At 40.3% G+C, this 23,061-nt stretch overlaps 1 protein-coding gene across 2 annotated transcripts in view; it reads left to right on the top strand.

Moving 5' to 3' along the window:
* The window catches only part of prkcaa (protein kinase C, alpha, a), a 101,426-nt gene that overhangs the window by 19,327 nt on the left and 59,038 nt on the right, over window positions 1-23,061 (top strand). For both annotated transcript variants that reach the window (XM_072462642.1, XM_072462643.1), the window contains exon 3: window positions 17,717-17,799. In XM_072462642.1, the coding sequence (XP_072318743.1) occupies window positions 17,717-17,799 (83 nt within the window). The remainder of the gene's footprint in view (window positions 1-17,716; window positions 17,800-23,061) is intronic.

Here is a 23,061-nt window from a genome sequence, read left to right as displayed (position 1 = left end):
AGTGCAGCACTGTGCAGCACTGGAGGAAATTTCAGGATAAGAGCACGTGAATATGAAAGCCATGTCCGGGTCTCCAACTAGGTCAACCCTATATATAATGTTTTTACTACAGAATAATATGGGATTTGCATTTGTTTTGCATGCTGTTAGCTTGTTATTTTTAACCCATTATCTGTAACTCGTCTACATTTTTCTCATTAGAATTGTCTCTATTTCTTTTTTAGATTTTTCAGACTCAACTAATGGAGTTTGTAAATCTAGTGCATGTATTAGCTTGGATAAATGAGTGCGCCATGCTAAGTAATACCACTCTAAATAGATGCAAATAAGATGAACGATTACTGACATTTTATTTAATATTGCTTTCACTTTAATATCATTGTTTTTGTTGTTTTCTTGAATATTGAATAGAAAAAAATCTCATCCTATCCTTAAATATACAAAAAGTTATGGCTACAGTTCTAAAACTTAATTTGTACGTTTGGACTCTCTTTAAGCCAGACACTTCTTGTATTTTGGTATTTGACATGAAATAATACATGCCTATTCCTGACGTTATCACTTATAGCATCCGCTGCATAAACTCTCTCTTTCCTGCTGATATTTCTAAGTTCTTTAACAACAGGAAGTAGCCAGACGTAGGTTTGACTCTACAACATAGAGCAGACAGTAATTCAACCAAATTCATCAAATTATCTTTTCTGTGCCTCTTGTGATATTACTTGATATTAATTTTGATTGTAGTGGTGTAACGGTGCATCGTGCTATAATGTTTTACTTCCCACATTGTATTTAGTTAGCAGTGAGCTGGTCTGAACCAGTACTGCACCAGAACTGAACCAGGACTGTTACCAGGACTGTTACCAGGACTGTTACCAGGACTAAACCAGGACTAAACCAGGACTAAACCAGGACTAAACCAGGACTAAACCAGGACTAAACCAGGACTAAACCAGGACTAAACCAGTACTAAACCAGGACTAAACCAGGACTATGCCAGTCTTGGAAGTGATCAAAAGAAGCAGCAGATACTCAGGAGAGCCACAGGATTAGAGACTTTTAATTTGAAAACATATGTTCAGGCTCAAACAATGAAAGATGATTCCAATCTTAAAAATATCTCATTTGAATATAGACATTGGCAAAAATAATACTGAGCATTTGTAGTACATTTTTAAATATTTTGTTTGCCGATACAATGAAAAGCATATTCAAGTCAAAGATGGCATAACACTGGGTAAATTCTACAATACAGAGGTCATATGTAGGTATAAAAGGTAAAAAAAAAGAATCTATTTACATATACATATACATACATATTACTTATTTACAAAGCCTTAATATAATGTCTATATTACAATTCAAGCATGTGCCTAATTGTGATTAATCGTGAACTCTTAATCGTGAGCCCAGCCCTAATAAAAGACATTATCAGTAACTTACAAAAAAAAGAAAGAGCAAGCTTATTTTAACTGCCCCCGTTTCAAATGTGTCCTTAAACCTGACATTTGAAAACACTGTACTGTTGCATATAATCATTCAAAAATACACTGCAAACAGATATACGCCCTTTTAACTTACCTAATTTTCTTTTTCATACCTCTTTGTGTCGTCTTATGTGTTCCAACTTCCAACCTTTTATTTACAGCTTTGACAAAAGGATGTGGCTGACTCCCCGCTGCATTCCCGTCGACTCAGCGGGCTAATGCAATTTGTCAGAAACCACAGGGTTTCTGTGTCAAAGTCTCACATCACATTTTTTGCATGCTGCTTTGTTAAAGGAGTAAAGCATTCTCAATAGGTGGTGGACATTCTTGGTGTTTAAAAAGATCAAGCTGTAAAGTAGAATTTGTGAAAAGTTAGCCAGGATGAATCTTGTACTCGGGTTGCAAAAACACTAACATAAATTCAAACAGAATGACAACAGTAAATGGAATAAGAAAAGAGCCTCTGTTATGCAAGTGGCAGTAACAGTAGTGATATGTTGGAGCGCTGCCATCTTGGTCCACACTTGCCCATGTATTCACACACCCCCCCACACAGTCGGCCCACTCACTGGAGGCTCTGAGGAGACGTGTCCCTGTCTGCCCATCCTCATCTGACCACCACCCACTGCAGAAGGGGGCCACAGGAAGTACTGTAGTAACATTGTGAAGTCGAGCAGAACGCCGTAATGAAGCAGTTCGTAGAGGCTTTATAATGGACTTGGTTAATCTTCCTTTGTCTGCCTTTTCCGGCACTCTTCATTTCATTAGCCAATTTAAATGAAGGAATATTAAAGTTTTATCATTCTAATTTGTCAAATCCTGCAGCTGTTCCTTTTCCACAGGCACATTTGAAATATCACAGTTGGTCTTTCACGTTTTTGTTTTAGACCAAAATATTTTGTTGCATGCAGATTCAATCCTACCCTTGTCATGGCATCGGATTATCCCTACATGATCTTTTTATTGCGTACCCTGAAGTTGCCATAGTTACTGGCTGTTTAATAGTAGACTGCTTGAAAAATATTGAAAAATATATTCAATCTTATTCAATATTGTGCCCATATAATTAATTTAAATAGTAACAGCTAACAGCCTGACTGTTTCCAAGTCTTTATTGTTGTGGTATTTGTGTTTCTTTCTAATTAAAAAAAAAATATATTTTTTGGCCCGTAAGCTTTATTTGTCAGGAGAGGAGAGTGTGAAATGGGGGCTGAGAGAGAAGGGAGGACCTGCAGTAAATCGTCAGACTCACGACACTGCACCGCCAGGCATACGTGTACTGTGCCTTAACCACCAGGCAGCACAGTATTTGTGTTTAATTAATACTATATAGAAATGGAACTTATAGAACTGAAAACGATTAATGTTCAACCAAATCAATAAAATATTCCAGTATTGTACAAACACATTTAAAACGTTACCATCAACAGTGATCGAGGAACGAGCAGATTGCCATTCCCCTCATTTTGCTAATGTCTTGATGTATTTTCGCAGCTGTGGGATAATATAAGCTGTGATGAAGGCTGTCATTAGTTCTGTTGTTATTACCATTCTGCACCTGTGATCTCTTGCAGCGCTGCATTCATATTTTATCAAGTGCTTGTTAATAGCACTGCTATTCAAAGAGCTTGTAAAATAATGAATGACCAAAGTATTTGTACATGGTTAGATAAAAGAGAGGAATCGGGTTGTCTGCTGCCACACCCTGCAGTAATCTCCTAAGATTATTTTTAGCCCCTGTTATGCCAGACCCTGGGGAGGGTGCAGCAGTTTAGCCCATTGTGTAACACATGTCACTATTTTGGCTCTGTCCATATATACATGGTTTGTTCAAATAGTGGCCTGCAGTGTATTAATAAACAATAAACCCACTATCCACATATATTGAAATGCCTTAACTGCATCTCTAAATATCAGTCAATTGTAATCAATGCCACCTTACCCCAGTGGTACTGTAGACATTCCCCTTTCCACAAATCTTAATCAGAAAGAAAGAAAAAGGCCATAAACCAGCTATACATGCTTTGTAGTTTCAGGTTTCTCTATTTGCATGTTGTGATGTGCAGTATAATTAATATGTTGAAGCAGGTATTTGATTGTGGGGATATCACAGTATCAATGGTTGTGGCTCTGTCTAGGCTCATAAATCACCAAACACCTACTGTTGTCTCTGAAATTCTGCTTGGCTCCAACACAAGCTTCATTATCTGTGGTTAAAGCTTCCTATTTAGTAATGAATTCCATTATTCACACATTGCCTTATTTGTTTGTTTGTAAAACAGTGGGACACGGCTTGTTCCATGTTTTGTGTTGCAATTATGTAAAATATATTACTACAATATTGGTTTCACTGTAGTAGATATTGTGGAACAGTTTTCAGCTCCTTTACAGCAATAACTAAATAAAAGTTTGGACTTTCATATTTGACCTCGTTATCTGACGTAGCCTAATTGGACCTGTGCTGTCAAATTTAAACAGGCAAGATGAACTTTAGACCCTCGTTCAAGTTAGCTGACCTCAATGTGGGAAGAATTCTACCTTTGAGGATATTGGGCCTAATTCATGAATGTTTTCATAGAAAATGTTTGTAACTTCTGAACTTCCGGGATGGTGGCCGCCTAGCTTGGTTCTGTCTGCCAGGCTGCGGTCTTTATTACGATTTCACCTGGGGAGACTTTTCTCGTGGGAGCAGACATATAATGAGCCTGGACACGTATTTCTTGAACATGAAACCAAAGAACAATGGCACAGTGAAACGGGCTAGCAATGCTCCAAATAAGCTAGCAGGCCCCGCATCAGTGGCTCCCGCATCCTCCCGCTCAAGCACAGGTGCCGGCAAGCTCCGCCTGAAGCTCCGCCTGAAGCTCCGGCTGAAGCTCCGGCTGAAGCTCCGCCTGAAGCTCCGACTGAAGCTCCGCCTGAAGCTCAGACTGAAGCTCAGACTGAAGCTCAGGCTGAAGCTCCGCCTGAAGCTCCGGCTGAAGCTCAGACTGAAGCTCCGGCTGAAGCTCAGACTGAAGCTCCGCCTGAAGCTCCGCCTGAAGCTCCGAATGAAGCTCCGAATGAAGCTCCGAATGAAGCTCCGAATGAAGCTCCGCCTGAAGCTCCGCCTGAAGCTCAGACTGAAGCTCAGACTGAAGCTCCGGCTGAAGCTCCGGCTGAAGCTCAGACTGAAGCTCCGACTGAAGCTCCGGCTGAAGCTCCGGCTGACGCTCCGACTGAAGCTCCGACTGAAGCTCAGACTGAAGCTCAGACTGAAGCTCCGGCTGAAGCTCCGGCTGAAGCTCCGGCTGACGCTCCGACTGAAGCTCCGACTGAAGCTCCGACTGAAGCTCCGGCTGAATCTCCGGCTGACGCTCCGACTGAAGCTCCGACTGAAGCTCCGACTGAAGCTCCGGCTGAAGCTCCGGCTGACGCTCCGACTGAAGCTCAGACTGAAGCTCAGACTGAAGCTCCGGCTGAAGCTCCGGCTGAAGCTCCGGCTGAAGCTCCGCCTGAAGCTCCGACTGAAGCTCCGCCTGAAGCTCCGGCTGAAGCTCCGCCTGAAGCTCCGCCTGAAGCTCCGGCTGAAGCTCCGGCTGAAGCTCAGACTGAAGCTCAGACTGAAGCTCCGGCTGAAGCTCCGGCTGAAGCTCAGACTGAAGCTCCGGCTGAAGCTCAGACTGAAGCTCCGGCTGAAGCTCCGGCTGAAGCTCAGACTGAAGCTCAGACTGAAGCTCAGACTGAAACTCCGGCTGAAGCTCCGGCTGAAGCTACGGCTCGGCTCAGGAGGAATCCAGGAGCGGGATAGATCCAGCGATTATGGCGGCTTTGCAGGAGATAACTGACAAGATTACAAAGGCAGTGGATGCAAAGACGGATGGAAATGCATGATTTGAAAACCAAGAATGGTGAACTGGACACCCGAGCCACAGCAACAGAGAATTAAATCTCTGATTTGAAGCACACGACCTGTAAATTACAATTAAAAGTGGCACAATTGACCAGGTACACGTCCTGACTGAACAAGTGGATGACCTCGAGGACCGTAACAATCCGCAGATTTCCTCTGCAGAGGCCACTGAAGATACAGATGTGGTCAAATATATGGAGACATGGATCTGGTAATATCTAAAACTTACATCAGAAGCTGGTAAAACAAAGATTGACTGTGCACATCACTCCCTCGCTACCAAGCAGGCTCCGAACCAGCGTCCAAGACCTATTATACTCAAGTTCCATAACTTCAGTAACATGGCTGCATCTTGACATTTTGCCGCGGACCAAACGATTGATGACCAGGATGATTGACATTATGTCACAGTATTGCACATGATTATTGCACATGATTATAAAAAGTTGAATGACACACATTCAGGGCTAACGGTGTTTGTTGTAGAGTCTGACAGCAGCAGGAAGGAGAGACCTGTGAAACCTCTCCTTCTCACAGCGAGGGTGAATCAGTCTCTCACTGAAGCTGCTCTCCAGAGTGGACAGAGTAAAAGTAATTTTAAGCTGTAAAATATGATTTGCCAAATTATAGGTGTCCAAAAGGTTGAGTAATGCCTAGAACCTTTAAACCTAATTTGCTTTCACTTTTTCAAGCTAGTTTTCAGCCATCCTTGGGCTCATTCCAGTGGCTATTTCTTTATTTCTGCTATTCTTAATTGTTATGTTCTGTGTTATGTATTTAAAGGGACAGTACATATTATTGAACATGCAAAGTAAATACACGATCTGGTTCCTCTTGAGCAAATGTTTGAAGTTTGTCTTAAATATGTTGAATGTCAGACTGTCTGTGATAGCGGAGAACAAAGTTGAAATACTCATTAAGGCTTGCAAAATGGAGATGCATGAGACAGAATCAATAACAAATGTTCAGCTGTATAATTGTAAATGTATACAATTCTAATACAGCTTTTTGGATCTTAAGTGTGCTTTATGCTCAAAATCAAAATCAAAGCCTATTAAAAGCTATTCTCTTCACCTCCTGCGTGAACCTGTTAATTGCTAAAAATTTTCTCTTCCACTTGTTGAATTGCTATTGATGCTCATTTTTGGCCTTTACAGCCTCAAATGTTTTTTTTTAACATCCATTTTATAGGCTCACCTTTTCACTGTAACCTGCTTTTGCTGCATTTCCCCTTTCGTGCAGCTTAGTGTCGAAGTGCCATTATGGAGGCCCTTAAATGTCAGAGCGCAAGCATGAATTATTGATGGGGATAAACATTGATCTCTTTATCATGAATGCTCGTCTACCAGGAGATATTTGTATCCAAGGAAATGCTTGAATGCTGTGGGCTTTGTCAGTGTGCTGTGCTCTTTTAAAAGTTAGCTATGAGTAAAAGTTAGCACTCGGGTCAATATCAACAATGAAATGTCCTACGCACAGATTTGGTTCAAACCTTGGTCCAGTTAGTACTGAAAGGTTGAATCTGATCCACCCTAGCCTCTAACCCCTCACTCGTTATATAGCCCCACACTCTTTAGAGGACTCTATGGTGCACTCATTCAGAGGGCAATTTTTTATTAATTTTATTGTTTAATATAGCCTTGCACTATCTTCATTTCTGTATGACCCACAGGCATCTGTTGTAGAACGCCCCCCCCCTCCACTGCATGAAAATGTTTTTTTTTTAATGTTTTAATGTGTGTCTTTGTTTTATGTTTGTTTATGTTGTTTTATGTTTAAAACATTAAAAGTGTTTCTTTGAGGGTAGCACAAGTGTTGAACTCCCTCTGGAGTTCATTCCAAGACTGCGCTGCTGCGAATCTTAAAGCCTTCATCCCCAGCTCTGTGTGTGTCCTGGTCACAGAAAGTAGAAGCAGGTCCTGAAAGCGCAGGCAGTACCTGCTGCTGCTCCCCGGGTCTATGAGCTGCTGGAGATACGGTGGCACCAACCCAATAGAAGAGATTTGAAAAAATTAAAAGATAACAAGTGTTTAAATCTGCGGTGGGCCAAGGAGGGCCAACCCACCTGGGCATACAGAACACAGTGATGGGTCAGAGGCCTCAAGTCCGTCCAAAGCATGCAAAGTATCAGTAGAAGCATTCATATGCATCACATCGCCAAAATCAAGAACACACACAATTTGGTTGGGGAAAAAAGTTTGCCAATCTAAGGTAAAACTGGATTTCTGTAATAAATCAAAAATGTTTATGTAATCATACGTTTTTTTAAACTTTAAATATTATCCAGCTGTTCAGAGAAGGGAAACCATCAACCATTTAACAGACAATACTTTTGATTACTTCCTGTAATTCTAAACATTTACTTTTTAAAATGTCCTCACAAACTTCAACTTAACAAGTAAAACTATGATAAATATTTACCACAGGTGCTATCCTACCAAACTAAGTCATAATTGGAAAACAGGAGAACCTGTCATATAAACTTTAAGCACTTGTCCTTTGGCCTACATGTCAGCAGGAGTATGTATGTATAGCAGATGTAAGGGCTTGTGCTGCATTGTCCAAATAAAGGCCTGTTGTCGCATCCCTGATGTGAGCCGCTGGTCTTAAACAGGAAGCAGGGCCTGTGCTCTGAGGCTGGGGGGTTATTTGTGATCCCCTTTTGGACAAATCTACACAGCTATGTTCAGGCTTCCCCTTCTCTCTCTCCCTCTCTGTCTTTGGCGGATGGGCCTGGGTGACTTGAGAAATGTGAGTCATTTCCTAAACACTTTGGCATTTACTTTTTAGACGAGAAGTATTGAAAGGAACCAATCAGCCTGAGTCTGTTGTGTTGTATGTTATTTTATTTCATATCTGCAGTGTTATTGAGGTACCGGTATATTACTTGAAACCTTTCTTTATCTCTGAAAAAACAAGATCTGCCAGTAATTGTTTTAGGGTTAGTGTTAGGTCACAATGCACATTTTAAAGCAGATACAGGAGCATTTTTGATAGAAGACTTGATATGAACTGCTATAGCATACCATTACCGTACTTTCCGGAATATAAGTCGCTCCGGAGTATAAATCGCACCAGCCAAAAATGCGTAATAGAGATGAAAAAAAATATATATATATATAAGTTGCACTGAAGTATTGGTCGCATTTTTGGGGGAAATGTATTTGATCAAATTCAAGACCAAGAACATCTTGAAATCCAATTTAAAATAATAACAGATTAAAGAACATGGTGAATAGGTGTACATATGCTAATGTAACACCTCAGCTATATGACACCGACAACGAACTGTGGTAAGTGTCTAGTATGTTAACGTAACATATTAACAGTTATTCAGATCACTATAGCATAAAGAACAAGCTAACATGTTTACCAAAGCATCAGTATTACCCCAAATCACTAGACCCATTGAATTCTTCTTCCTCTGTGTCACTTATAAACAGCAGTGCCGGTCTGTTCTTCAACACCAGACAATAGGCACCGCACGGCAAAAGCACGTGCATCGACACAAAGTTCAGTTTACAGTTGTGCGCTGAAGAGAAAGCCGTGTTCATACCTCATACATCGTCCTTGTTGAAGACTTTGGTTTAGTTCAGGTTTAGTTCCAGGATTAATCTCGGTTTAGTCCAAATTTTGGTGCTGTGTTTGCGTAAGTGTGAACGCAGCCTCAACGTTGTTTTGAGTCGTTTTGACTAGTTTTAATTTTACTTGTACATACATTACTTACGCTGCACAATTAATCACAACCCTGGTGTCACTTCTGAACAAGTACACAAACTCCGGAGGTAGATGAAGTGCCGATTCTTCTTCTGCATCGCTTAGAGCGCCCTCTCGAGGATGTCATGTGAAATGCGGTTGCCAGTGTGAAATTAACGAATAATATCACATAAGTCGCTCCGTAGTACAAGTCACACCCCGGCTAAAACCATGTAAAAAAGTGCGACTTATAATCCGGAAAATACGGTATAAGAATTATATATATTTTTCACGCCTGTTTGAAAAGGTCTCAACTATAAAGTACGCAATTCTTTTATTTATGATAAAAACATGCATCACACAATACACCCTTCCAATATTGATGTGTTTACACTGCACGCAGCCTAATACTTGCCTTAACATTCAATTACATTTGTTTGAATAAGACGGCAAATAAAATACTGTGTGGTTTGAGACATCGCTGACATATGTCAATAACTATCACCTAACACTAACACCTGACTATCTTTAAACGCAATTTTCCTAGCTGTCCTTTCCCATTTTCTAACATATAGAGAGGTTCATTCAAATGTAGTTGCCAAAACTGCTCATGAATGACCTTCCCTGGGTTAGTGTTAAATTGCTGTAATGGAAAATGTATTTTGCCTGCATTTTCTGTAAGTATAAGCTGCATTTTCAGTTGGGAAAATACATTCCGTCTGTCTGAAGTATTATCAGAGTGTTTACCAGGCAGACAGGTCTGTCACGAAGACACTCTGGACAGAGACTTGGTGACAGCTAGTAGTTTGGAAAACAGAGTAGTTTTCCACATAGCACACAAAATATCAACAATGAATGATGTACGTGCTTTGAATAATAGAGTTCTCACTTCAAACATAATCACAAAGTGTCCCGGTGGAAGCTTGTAGAATGTGAATATAGTTTACAGTAAACCTCTTCATTCAAAACAATGGAAATGTTGAACTAACTTTGTGAATGAGTGCGCTGGGAGTGGTGGACATGACTTCGTACATTTCTCCCTCTGAACAGTTTAAAGTTCTGCATAACATGCATTATTATATCAGTGATATAAGTGAGGCATTAATTTGACAGAATATTGCAGATTTCCTGCACAAATGGTCTATATAGAGCAGGGGTTTCCAAACTATGGCCCGCAGGCCAAATGTGGCCCTCAGCTTTAAATCTGCTAAAATAGACCAAAGTAGGTCTGTCGGCGTTGCCCACACTACAATGCTCAAACTTTACAGCACGAGTTTGAGAAAGTAATATTGCGAGATATGTCTTATTATTATCGGTACTTGTTTTGGTTGCCTGGGATCCAGAATACACACTTCTTCAATTTTTTCCGAACAGTGAGTCTGGTCACCCTGCCCTCTGTCATAACTCAAGTCAAACTCTACTGTGCAGTCAGATTTGTTTATTTCCATGACGTAAGGAGCTCATCAGTCATCTATCATTGAGAACCAGTGTTGCGTTACGTAAGTATTAAAATTGTGAAAAATGCACCACTTGCTGCTTATTCAAGTAAAACACTTTCTCTTTTCTGCCTTGTTAAGACCAAATACACTCACAACCAGCATTAGTTGTAAGCAGTTCTTCTCCAGAGACAATCTATACAGTCACAACAACTGTCACATTTAAGAAGCAGACACCATCCGGCACTTACAATACGAGAAAGCAAACGTCTGTCTCCACACTCGACTCGTTCAGGTCTTATTAGTGAATGTGGATCTCCCGTAAGCTGTTTTTGCTTCCGCAAAATAATAATTTATCTGTAAAATCTATGCTTATGCTGCAAATTACATTGATTCTGTTATTTACGTTTTTTAGGATTGTACAAAATAAAACTGTGATGACAACTAGTGGTGCACCATGGACATTTTAGACCAATACCAGCAAAAGCTTGGGCCAATAACCATTATTTTCTTTTTTAAGATTAGACAGGAAAGGACAGTTTGAAATGGCGGATGAGAGAGAAGGGAGGACATGCAGTACATTTTCAGAGTAGGGATGACACTTGGAGCCTGGCATATGCATGCTGTGCCTTAACCACTCCTATACATTGTGTGGTTATTAAAACACTACGTATGTACGTACGTACGTATGTACGTACGTACGTACACGCACACATACACACATACACATACACACACACACACATACACACACACACACAGACACACAGACACACAGACACACAGACACACAGACACACCTCAGACTAAAGTGTCTCTGTACCTCTCCAGTCCATGTGTCATCCTCGTGTTGCTCCGCCTCCTCCTGTAACAGCAGTAGTCTCTCCTCTAGACTCACACAGCACAGACACAGCATTCTCTCTTCTAATTCTTTAAACACACTAAAGTTATACAGTCTAAACTGATTGTTTGGAGACATTCTGGTCAAGTAAACATTTGATTTTTCACGGGTCATGAGTATTGGCCGATACCAATACCCGTGTTTACTATATGGTTGCTGGCTAACAGTTATTGAATAACCTCTACTGCTGCTCCAACTGTCAAACCAGGAAGTACAAATATAAACATCACCAAAATTGTCAAATGGAAAAAATAGGCAAAATCTTTAGTAAACTCATGCTTTAGTGAAATGTCTAGTTTAAGCTGATGCACTCAAATCTTTTTTTGCCTGAAAACTTATCTAGTAAAATATCCATTGTATTTTGTACTCGTTTCTGTTCAATATTGTGTGCTGTTGATTATTGGTCCCTGTACCCATTAAAATGGTGCGTCTCTCTTTGTGTTCAAGCCGATCTTTATTATATTGGGATTGTCAACTTTGGAGCACAAGGTGTTATTATTATTTAGGTATTAAGGTTCCAGTGCGTCACAGCTTTTCTGGAGCCAGCCATGTATGAAACAGGTCTTTTTACCTGAATGGAGGCACTCAGGCGTGGGTCAACGCTGACTTTTACAGTACATACAAAGGCATATCTTCCTTCCTTCCTAATGTATAGTGTGGCATGCCTCCAGTCTGCTCAAGCAAGAATAAGCTTTATAGAACCACTCTCATATGCAGTGTACACAAGTCAACTACGTCAAGTTATCTTGGACAACACTAAATGTGGACAAGGAAAGACAAACCCATACCCTTTCAATACTCTGCTGACGTATACGCCCCCCCTGCTATAATTTTAGGACAGGTTGCTACCAATATATCATTTTCTACTGTTGGTATAATGACTTAGTGTAAATAGCATATTGTTTTATTGCGTTCTAGGTTCTTTATTTAAAATGTGGTCGCTTCTTATCATTACATTGCTACATTGGCGTGTCGGACAGAGAAAACAGGACCCAAGTAGATGGTTAAAAGTGTTTAGATGAGGTAGTTCAACTTAAAGTGAAGCTTAGGCGACAGTTTATTTAATACTTAAGCTTGGACCCAGATGTATCTTGTGGGGAGATGTTGTTCACCAAAACATACTTTTAAATTGTGACTAGGGATGTCACAAGATCATATTTCAGTTTTACAATTATTGTGACAAAAAACATCACTTCAATTTAACGATTTTTCATGATTATTGACACAAACTAACAGTGAAATGTTGAATTTTCTTTCATACCCGTGGTCTAATATGTTACTGTTACGAAATTGAACTGTATGAAAAACAAAATTAAATTAAATTGGACAAAAACAGCCAGATGATTATTTTTTTGTTCTCATGATTATATTGTGCCCTGTGTAATCATGATTTTTGACATCCCTAATTGTAACTATACATTGTTCATGGATTATTTGGTTTATTATTATTTGGTTCACCCCAAGTGCTTTTTATGTAATTTGAACCCCCCCTTTTTTTTTTACAACTTCCCGCAGCAACCCTCATTACATACACACTGCACTTTCTCATTTTCCCCAACCAGCAATTAGCACATCGAACAACACATCGCATATTACCCTGCATGTGCACACCATTTGCTGCATATTTCTCCATGCAGCGATTGATTTAATTCATTTAAATCCTCATAATCTTCCCACTGGTGAAGCAGTTGGATAAAAGGAAAACAAATAGCTATTTTTGCTACTAAACCACATTCTAGACACTGAATGACACTTCAAAGCATATATTTGTTGAATAGGTTTGAATCCTAGGGCAGGAGAGAAAACCTAAATAGATAGGTCTATTGGTGGTGTAGTTTTTCTTTAATACTCAAAAATAATGGACAAATTTGAAGATATTATATAAATGTAGCGAGTAAAATAAACCTTGGTGAATAACAAAAACACAAGATTGACGTACAGTAAATCCTAAGATATACATGCAGTGCTATATTAATACTATTAATTCAAACAAAAATATAATTTCAATAACCCCAGCTACAGTCAGACCATGCAGTCTCACATTGGTTACACAATACACAATACAATGTCACTCTTCTAGGGTGGACAAAACTTCCACAATGATACACAAGGCAAGCACTTTGAATTGCCTTGTGTATGAAATGTGCTCTAAAAATAAACTTGCCTTGCCTACAGCGGAAATACCACAAATTTATTACTAATAAATAATACAACTAATCGTTTCCAGTGAGAATTAAGTTGGCTTCTCACGATTTTTTTGACAGACGATATATTTATTGCCTCGAAAAATATCTATTACCAACACAATAAATTAGCATTGCAAGAATATTGATACCATGCCTTGCAATAAGCTGTGAAGACATTTTTTGGGATAAAAAATAATTTGTCAGAAACAACATGGGTTTGAGGCGATATGAATGGTATGTCATTGATTTGGGGGAGGCTTTTTTTTTTTTACCATGATGGGAAAAATGTATATTAGAGAGCTAGCGGTGGGATGGACGTTGATCTCTTTGAGTAATTGAGAGCCTATTGATCGGGTTGATGAGACTCCTGACTTGTTGCTATAATTGACTCTTGTGGTGGTTGAGGTATGTGGTTTGTAAATGGTTCAAGTCGAGAGTGGAGCTGGTATAGTTGCAGCAGGATCTAGGGCGAGTGAGTAATGTTGGTTATCGACTGCACTGACCAATAGCTCAAGAGACCTTCTGCCTTAGGGGCTTTGAGTTGTGCGAAGGAGAGGTCTGTGTCTGAAAGCTGCATTGATTTGCCATTATTAATGTGTATTAGGACTTCAGCTATCGATTATTTTAGTAATTGGGTAATCTTTTGATTATTTACTTGGATTAATTGAGTTATGTATACATGTTTTCACTTTCATTCCACAAATATGGAGTTTCTGCTTGAAATTACACATTTTATACTTTGCATATCAGTATGTCCCAAAATCAGCAACATTTCATTTCTATACAGACAGTCCAGACAGACCAGTACAAATGTCCATGATCGGTGCATCTATCTGTTTGATGCAATTATATATAATTATACTTGTATTATGACTTACAAAAGTCCGTGTTTGTGTTTTTTGTCAGTATGAGATTTTAAGCATCTGCAAAACCCCCAGAATGTGCATTTGAGCTGCTCGAGGCATTAGCCGTAGCATTAGCCACAAGCAGTAAACAGCAGTTGCTCGCTGAGTATTCTGAGATTCTGATACCCGAAAAATGTGTGTAATGTGATAACAGTATTGCATCGGAACAACACACAATTTTTGGAAGCTGTTGGATGGTTGGTAGATTGTCTTTTGCTAGTGTGTGTCAGCAAGGTAAATAGGGTTGCTAACCATCCCGATTTAGGAGGGACATGCCACTATGTAGCTCATTTTGATTTGTTCCAATAGGGACATCTGCTGTCCCACAATTCAAACAGTGCCGCTATTGTTGATAGAATGATTAGCAAATAAACTAAATAACAGGTCACTGACGAGATCACCGCAACAAGGTACTGATCCGAAATCTTTTCTAAAATGTGTAAACTCTAAATGCTAAATAGGCTATACGTAATTGTTTTGAGCTGGCGCTTGTAAGACACCTCTGTCGATGCGGGGTCCTACTTCATACGCATTAAACAGCACTGATGGACAGCTGTAGTTTTCAAGAAGTGGATGAGTTATACATTTTTATGCAGCTACTCTGTGACACATTTAGACTGATGAAGATGAGAGGCCAATTTTTGTTGAGTAAACAAACTTATTATAGTGACAATGGCAATAAACCTTTTCTGATTCTAATTCTGAGCATCATTCTACTGGTCAATACAGCTGTGGATATATGTTCTTTATTGTACGTACTTCGATATGTCTAGAGAGCGGACAGTCTGAGTATAGGCTTGAATGAGATGTTAATAGAGCAACAACATCTTATTATTACAGCCAAATATACAGAGACGCTCCATTGTATGAGCGTGTGTCCACATGCACCTGCACGCAAAAAACAAATGCTTTTTAAATGTCTGCTCTGTGACTGAGGGAAGCCCTGCTCTAAACCTAGAGTTGAGAGACAAGAGCCGCAGGTGAGGCAAAGAAAGCCTTGTTTCCCGCTAAACTTGTTAGAAATGTAATGTAATGCAAATGTATTCAATAAAAAGAAAATACATGGAATAGCACACACCTGTCTGTATAAGGTCCCACAGATAACTGTGATGTCAGAACAATTCAAGCTATGAAGTCCATGGAATTCTCTGTAGACCTCCAAGATAGGATTGTATCAAGGCACAGAGGCACAGAGGCACAGAGGCACTAACCCTAACCCGCACACTGGTGTGTGAATGGGTGACTGGTTCCTTGATGTAAAGCGCTTTGAGTGCCTTGAAGGTAGAAAAATGCTATATAAATGTGACTATCTATTTCAGAATCAAAATCAGAATCAGAAAAGGTTTATTTCCATTGTTAATTAACATAATTCACAAACACAGGAACTTGCTTTGGTAAAACAAGCTATAAAAAGTCAAAAAGAAAAACTGCTATATAAAAAAAATATATATATTTGTCCTGAGCTGTACCCGTACCCGGTCTGAATGAATCTGAAGTGCGTTGAAATCAGTGTACACAAAAACACGAACAGTTCTGAAGGATTGGAGGCACCATGGGGAGCTGGGACAACTCTGCACACACTAAAGTGTGGCAAAAGCCCCTGACTTTAAATATCCTCCTCGTGTTCTTCCTCCTCGTGCTCCTCGTGTCCTTCCTCCTCGTGCTCCTTGTGTCCTTCCTCCTCGTGTTCTTCCTCCTCGTGTTCTTCCTCCTCGTGTTCTTCCTCCTCGTGCTCCTGTGTCCTTCCTCCTCGTGTCCTTCTCCTCGTGTCCTTCCTCCTCGTGTTCTTCTGCCTCGTGTTCTTCCTCCTCGTGCTCCTCGTGTTCTTCCTCCTCGTGTCCTTCCTCCTCGTGTCCTTCCTCCTCGTGTCCTTCCTCTTCGTGTCCTGCCTCTTCGTGTCAACTCCTCTTGGGGCATCCCGAGGTGTTCCCAGGCCAGCCAAGATACATAGTCCCTCCTGAGTTTTCCCGGGGCCTCTTACCGGTGGGACATGCCCGAAACACCTTCCCATGCCCAAGTCACCTCAGCTGGCTCCCCTCGACGTGGAGGAGCAGCGACTCTACTCCGAGCTCCTCCTGTGTGGCCGAGCTCCTCACCCTAAGGGAGCGCCCAGCCACCCGGTGGAGGAAACTCATTTAGACTGTTTGTATCTGCCATCTTGTCCTTTCGATCACTACCCAAAGCTCAGGACCATAGGTGAGGGTAGGAACGTAGACCGACCGGTAAATAGAGAGCTTTGCCTTTCGGCTCAGCTCCCTCTTCACCACAACAGTCCGATGCAGCGACTGCATCACTGCAGCCGCTGCACCGATCCGCCTGTCAATCTCACGCTCCATCCTTCCCTCACTCGTGAACAAGACCCCGAGATACTTGAACTCCTCCACTTGGGACAAGGACTCCTCACCCACCTGGCCACATTTTTCCGAGCCACCATGGCCTCTGATTTGGAGGTGCTGATTCTCATCCCAGCCGCTTCATACTCGGCTGCAAACCCTCCCAGTGCATGCTGCAGGTACAGGTTTGATGGAGCCATCAGGACAACATCGTCTGCAAACAGCAGACATGAGATCCTGTGGTCTCTCCTTGTATGAGATTCTATTTTGGAGTGAGTTTGGGAAATTTTTTGGAACATACTAAAACCATACAAATTTGCACAGTGTAAGCCAAGCATTTTTATTTGTTTTGCCATAAATATTCATTATGCTCAGACACGAAACATTTTGTCCAAATAAATACATATTTAGAAATATATTTCCATCCGTGGTCAGTGTCACATAATTCCCCTTCGGTTTGAAATTAAATCCAGTGCACTTGGAGACCTACCAAACATGACGAGATCATGTACCTATGTATGTAAGGTCCTTTTCATTGAGGCGATGGGCAGCCAGTACTAGCCATTCTGCAACTGTTTTAATGAAGCTTTGTCCCAGTTCCCATTTATTTTTTTTGTAGTAAAAATAAATAAATGTGGGCCAATGTTATCAAATCTAGTTTAGTTCTATAAGTGCAGTCAGTTAATAAGCAGTTTTGACCATCTGGACCCACGATAAGCAACCTAGTCCTGACACCAGAGTGCTTTTCCATTCCTTTCTTTGTTATCAGAACAGTCTCTCGGTCATACTGTCTCAATATCAATCTACAGTATTAACGATGTATCTTTTGTCCCTTCTTTCTTCCAACTGTCTTTTTTCTCTACTCTTTCTTTTTCCGCAGTTTGCTGTTTTGTGGTCCACAAGAGGTGCCATGAGCTTGTCACGTTCTCCTGCCCGGGAGCAGATAAGGGGCCCGACACAGACGTAAGTAACCTAAACCTAGCTGTGCTGTCACTAGCTACTTTTTTTCTGTATTATACTTGGTTGCATACACCTATACCCTGACATATTTATTTACAATTTGGTCGATGGACACAATGAGGCACATAAAAATATTATTTCCTTAAAGGAGCACTTTGTACATTTAAAAAGCACTTTGTACATTTAAAAAGGTTTAAAAAACGGAGATGTTTTGCCTGAAATATTCCATGAAATGGCATAATTCCTGGTAATCTTCACGGAGACAAGGAAACACAACTAATCCATCTTTTTTGAAAGATCGTTATAAGTTTATACCATACCGTTGACCATTCCAGGCAAAGTGATAACATTTTCATGAAACAAGCAGGTGGCAGACCCTCCGCCAGAAAACATCCATAGTAATGTCTGTTAGGGCATGATGGTGACTAGTTTAATAATTAATTTAGGATAATGGTGTTTGCCTAATTGGCAGTCTTCTGTGGATTAAAAAAAAAGTTATTTAATTATTGACATTTATGCCAAAGTGAGGCCTCTGAAGCAGTTTATCCTCTGTCTTGGTCTGAGGCAAAGCCCTGGGGAAGAGATTTTGACACACACTTAACTTTCAGGACTCTAATATGGAAAAGGGATGTTAAAAATAGTCACTGAGCTTGAGGTCCAATTGTGTGGTATGGTGCAAGTGATGACTGTTGTTTGAGTGTGAAAGTCCATTTACATGCCTGTTAGCCTGCTGCTCAGGGAGAGCAGGTTAGCTTCTGTAACTGGAGACTTGTCATTCATACAAGATAGTCTGTACAGTGCCTTTAAATAGAGCAGAACAAGATGACACCAAGCCGTAATAGCAGAAAATAGTCTTGTAGAGAGGTTCTTGGTTGAAGATGACACCAGGCTTTAGAAGAAGTAGAGGGGGGAACCAGGTTCACTGTGACAAAGACACTTTTGTGACCCCCAAGTAACATACTACCTATGCTTTTATTAAGATCCGCCTGTGGCAGTGGTATGAAATGGTTTTATAATCTGTCATACTACTTTTTCTTAACGTCAACATGAATCTTGTGGTGTGCTTGTTTTATGTAAGTCTGTAGGCTTTATTAGACAGGATGAAATGGTTCAGCAGGAAATGGTGATGAGAGAGAAGGGAGGACATGCAGTAAACTGTCGGAGTCAGGATTTGAACTTGCAACACTGCGACCAGCTCCACATGGAGCCTGGCATGTGTGCTACCGCCTTCACCACTCGACCAGCACGCCTGTTTTAAATACATAATTCTCCTCGTCATCCCCATACTCCTGAGAAATATATTTTCTTGGCAATAAGTACCTTCCTCATGTTACTGTTTCAGTTGGTAATACTGCAGTACTGTTGCCAAGGGCAACCACATACAATATATTGCAAGGTTTGATGTCTCAGGGTTTTGTAGTTTAGGACAGCAACAACTCCTCTGGGTCTTGCATAGAGTACATGGACCAGCATTCTATGACTCATAGATCTTTTACCACTACACAAAAACGTAAAACTTAAAACATCAGATCTTTTGTATTGTATTATCATCTTTAGAAAACACACCTAGAACAGATTGAACTATAAAATAGCTAATGCTTTTATTTTCCAATAATGCATATAATTCTGCATACAAATAGCCTATTTACAGTTTGTGTGCTTTAAATGTAGACGTAGCTGCTAAAAGTCACATGTATTATTATCAGTTATCAATTCGTACAATCAAAACTGCTCATGTCATGTCAAGTGTTGTGGTGTAGATTACTGGTGGCTGGAGTAAGTTCACTTGTGGTGTATCATTAATGCATGAGTTTCCTGTTTCACTCTAAGGCTCGCCGGTGGAGCTGAGCAGTTTGATGTGTTTGCATTTTGTGTGACTGTTTTGGCTGCTGCATCACTGATGTCCACTTTATCCCAGTGGTGCATGTGGCCCTGAGCACTGATTTTCCTGTACAACTGCACTAACACAAACCCTACAATACAATACAATACAATTCACAATGAAATGCATGTTTTTACAATTATTCTGTAAAACACAGACTATATCTATCTTTCTAATAACAATTAATGTGAAATAATCAAGGCACGTAAGCTCATCTCATGTGAGTAGCTGGTTTGATGCTTGCTGATGTACTTTGTCTCATTGTAAGGACACTGTTTCTTGTCAATTGAAAACAAGAGCCCTGCGACAAGTTGGCCACTGTCCAGGGTGTACCCCGCCTAAGGCCCGAAGTCACTGGGATAGGCTCCAGTCACCCGCGACCCCAAAAGGGAACAAGCGGTAGAAGATGGATGGATGGATGGATGAAAACAAGATTACATCTGAGTGAATCAAAATGATATCATGGTGCCTTAAAGCATCTGGGTTGTCACAGGCACTGGGCCTCCTATCAGTACAGGACTTGATGTCCTCAAAGGGTTGGCTTGAGGTCAATGCCTCATTTGTCATGTATTTATTTGTTTTTGCCCTTTCAAGCACAAAGGCAAACAGAAATATTTTTTGACACACTGGTATGATCATCATTTAAAGTGGCCAACCCATATTAGAAGTAATTTCCTTCTGTCCTATGGGCCAGTGTGATGTAATAGCCATGTATAGTGTTCCCCTCAAACTGGCCTGACCCCCACTGCAGCCGTTTGCAGTTCATGCTCTCTGCTTTGCTGTAACCCACATCATAAAGAAACATGACCCCACATTTTTGAGATGCGGCTGTGGTTTAATTTTGGTGTGTGTGCACATTGACATGTCCCACCGTCCTTGTACTTCAACTAAGCTACTATGCCTGAAAAATAGTATACAACATACAATATGCAATATTAAATCACTGACACATACAAATCTTGTTCTTTAGCCACATCTTGGTTTTCTGAGGGCATTCATGAAAGATGTTTCCATGCAGTATGTCCCTAATGAGCACTAACATAATCTATGTTTGCCAATTTAAGTGCCTATGTCCTGAGGTGTGTGTGCAAGAACGCTGAATCATTTCCTACTGAAGTTTCCTATTTGAGACCATTAAACCAATGTCTCTCCTGAACGCCAACAATTGTGGCTTTTTACTGGCAACGTTTTCAAGTCCTTGTCTTGAGGATATGTATGTTGGTAATCATAATTAATGTTCCCTTGAACACAACCAATACTGGACCCGAAGGTTGAGATTCCTCACATAGTAATGATCTGGAAACCACTGGAAAGCATACAAAGATATCAAATTCAATTTTGATATCAAGGAAAATTTCAGTACCACATTAAAACACTCCTTGTATAAATAGATTGTTATTTTCAAAACCCTTACTACCCTACTACCAAATGATTTTATACTAGTTCTGCCACAGATCCAGACCTTTGGAAAAACTATTCAATCTTGTTTTATTTATTTATTTTCTCAGTATCAATACTTCTAGTTTGATCGTTTTAGTATTAGTTTCATCTGAGTATTGAACATTTTTGATCTGAGTTTTCCTGCAGTTGCACAGGCCAATTTGAAGATCGTCCTGGATCCAAGTCCATTGCTTGAGTGTGCATGTGTTTCAGTCCAAATCACGTCAACAGGCACGTTGGGGAGCCAGAATTATGAAAGAGAGTTAACTTCCTTGGGCATTGTCCTTTCTGGAATTACTTTGTCTCCCAACTTTGTTAATAAGCACAAAGATAGTCTTGGAGGATTTAGATGGAACTGCCCAGTTGATGTGGGTTGACGTGGCCCATGGTTTTCGCTTTAAATGACGCCTTGATATTGTTTCGTTATGTTCAGTTAATATTATTAAGTTTCAACTAATCCGACACATGCTGGTGTTCTGAGTCGGCTGACAGAGGTGAGGTCACGATCTGGAATCTCTCCAAACCCGCAGGCACTGTTCGAACATTAACCAGGCCTACATAGTTACATAGGCTAAAATGTTCACAAGACCAGTTAAATGAACAAGCAGAACAATATTAACATTATGCACAACTTGTATATTAGATCAATCCTGTGAGAGTTCTGAATTAGCTGAGACAGCTGATGGTCTGGTTTAATTGGAGCCATGAAAACTTCAGTTTCAAATCTGAAGCAATTCTTAAAATTAAAGATTAATCCACATTCAAGGCACAAAACATAGGGTCGTAAAAAACAAAAAACCTCAAGGTATGTGGACCTCTAAAAATGAGGATGGTATACTATGGAGTCTTATGTAGCAATGGAAAGCTGATATCTGGAATTCCTGTCACCATGGTAAAGCTCGGAGGTCATCTGTTGGTTGCCTACACTATTAAAAATCAGACTTTTTCATAAGCAATATCAGGGCTGCCAGGCAGACTTGGTCTACAGGAAATCCAGGTCAGTTGACCAGAAATAGAATACAAATTGCAGATGGGTCAGCAGGCTTGGTCTTCTGCACTCTTGTGCATGAAGCTTTGATGGGCTGATGTCTTTGTGGTGAAGGCTCGAATTACATTGAAAAGCTTACAAACAATATTATTTTTTATGGTCACTATTGTATTGCCTCTTCTTTGGTCAAATTCCTTTTACACCTGCCTCCTAGCTGCTGACGCTGATGAATCTGAACAAACTGAATGAAATTGATTGCTGTTCTCAATTCTGATCACATTTGATTCCACAGAACAGAAACTCTGAGCACTGCCTCATTACTCTTAAGTTCTTATCCCAGACTTGGGAGCCCTCTTAATTATATAGTACTTGACGGATGTGTCTGAAAAGCCAATTTACTCTTTTCGTTCCTCATTTCTACAACCAATTTCTTCTGCCGTACCTGTAAACTGGCTGGTTGAAAACATGCCACAGTGGTCCACTGGATGTGACCGGTGTGACAGCCAAATGTCCCCTCCCGACCCTGAACATGTCGCTCACAGAGCTGATCATGCGTGACGATATGGGATAAGGGCCTGAGACTCTACAGAGTAGAGCTGTTGAGGGGGGGCTAATATTGTGCAACTAAATTTGTGTTATAGAAATGTCAATATATACTCCAGTTGTGCAATTTTTACACTCATAACTGTCATATACTTAGTTCCCAGAATAAAATATTTATAAAGTCTTTAGCAAAGACCTACACCTGCACATTTTAACATTTGATATAGTTTTTGTATTTATTATTGTACTTAATGTAATCCACAGATAAAATGCATGATTTGAAACAATTCTTTATGATCTATATACAGAATATACACGGAAGAATGTATCATCTAATGAGGATTGTGTATCTTATTTCTATAGCAGTGGTTTAAGGCTTTACATTAAATAGACAACTACTGAAATGCATCAT

The sequence above is a fragment of the Eucyclogobius newberryi genome, unplaced genomic scaffold (genome assembly GCF_026437365.1).
Source record: "Eucyclogobius newberryi isolate DKJ021-1_F unplaced genomic scaffold, fEucNew1.0.hap1 SCAF_4, whole genome shotgun sequence".
Lineage (NCBI taxonomy): Eukaryota > Metazoa > Chordata > Actinopteri > Gobiiformes > Gobiidae > Eucyclogobius > Eucyclogobius newberryi.
The sequence above is the reverse complement of the archived record's forward strand: the minus strand, read 5'-3'. Positions and strand labels throughout refer to the sequence as shown.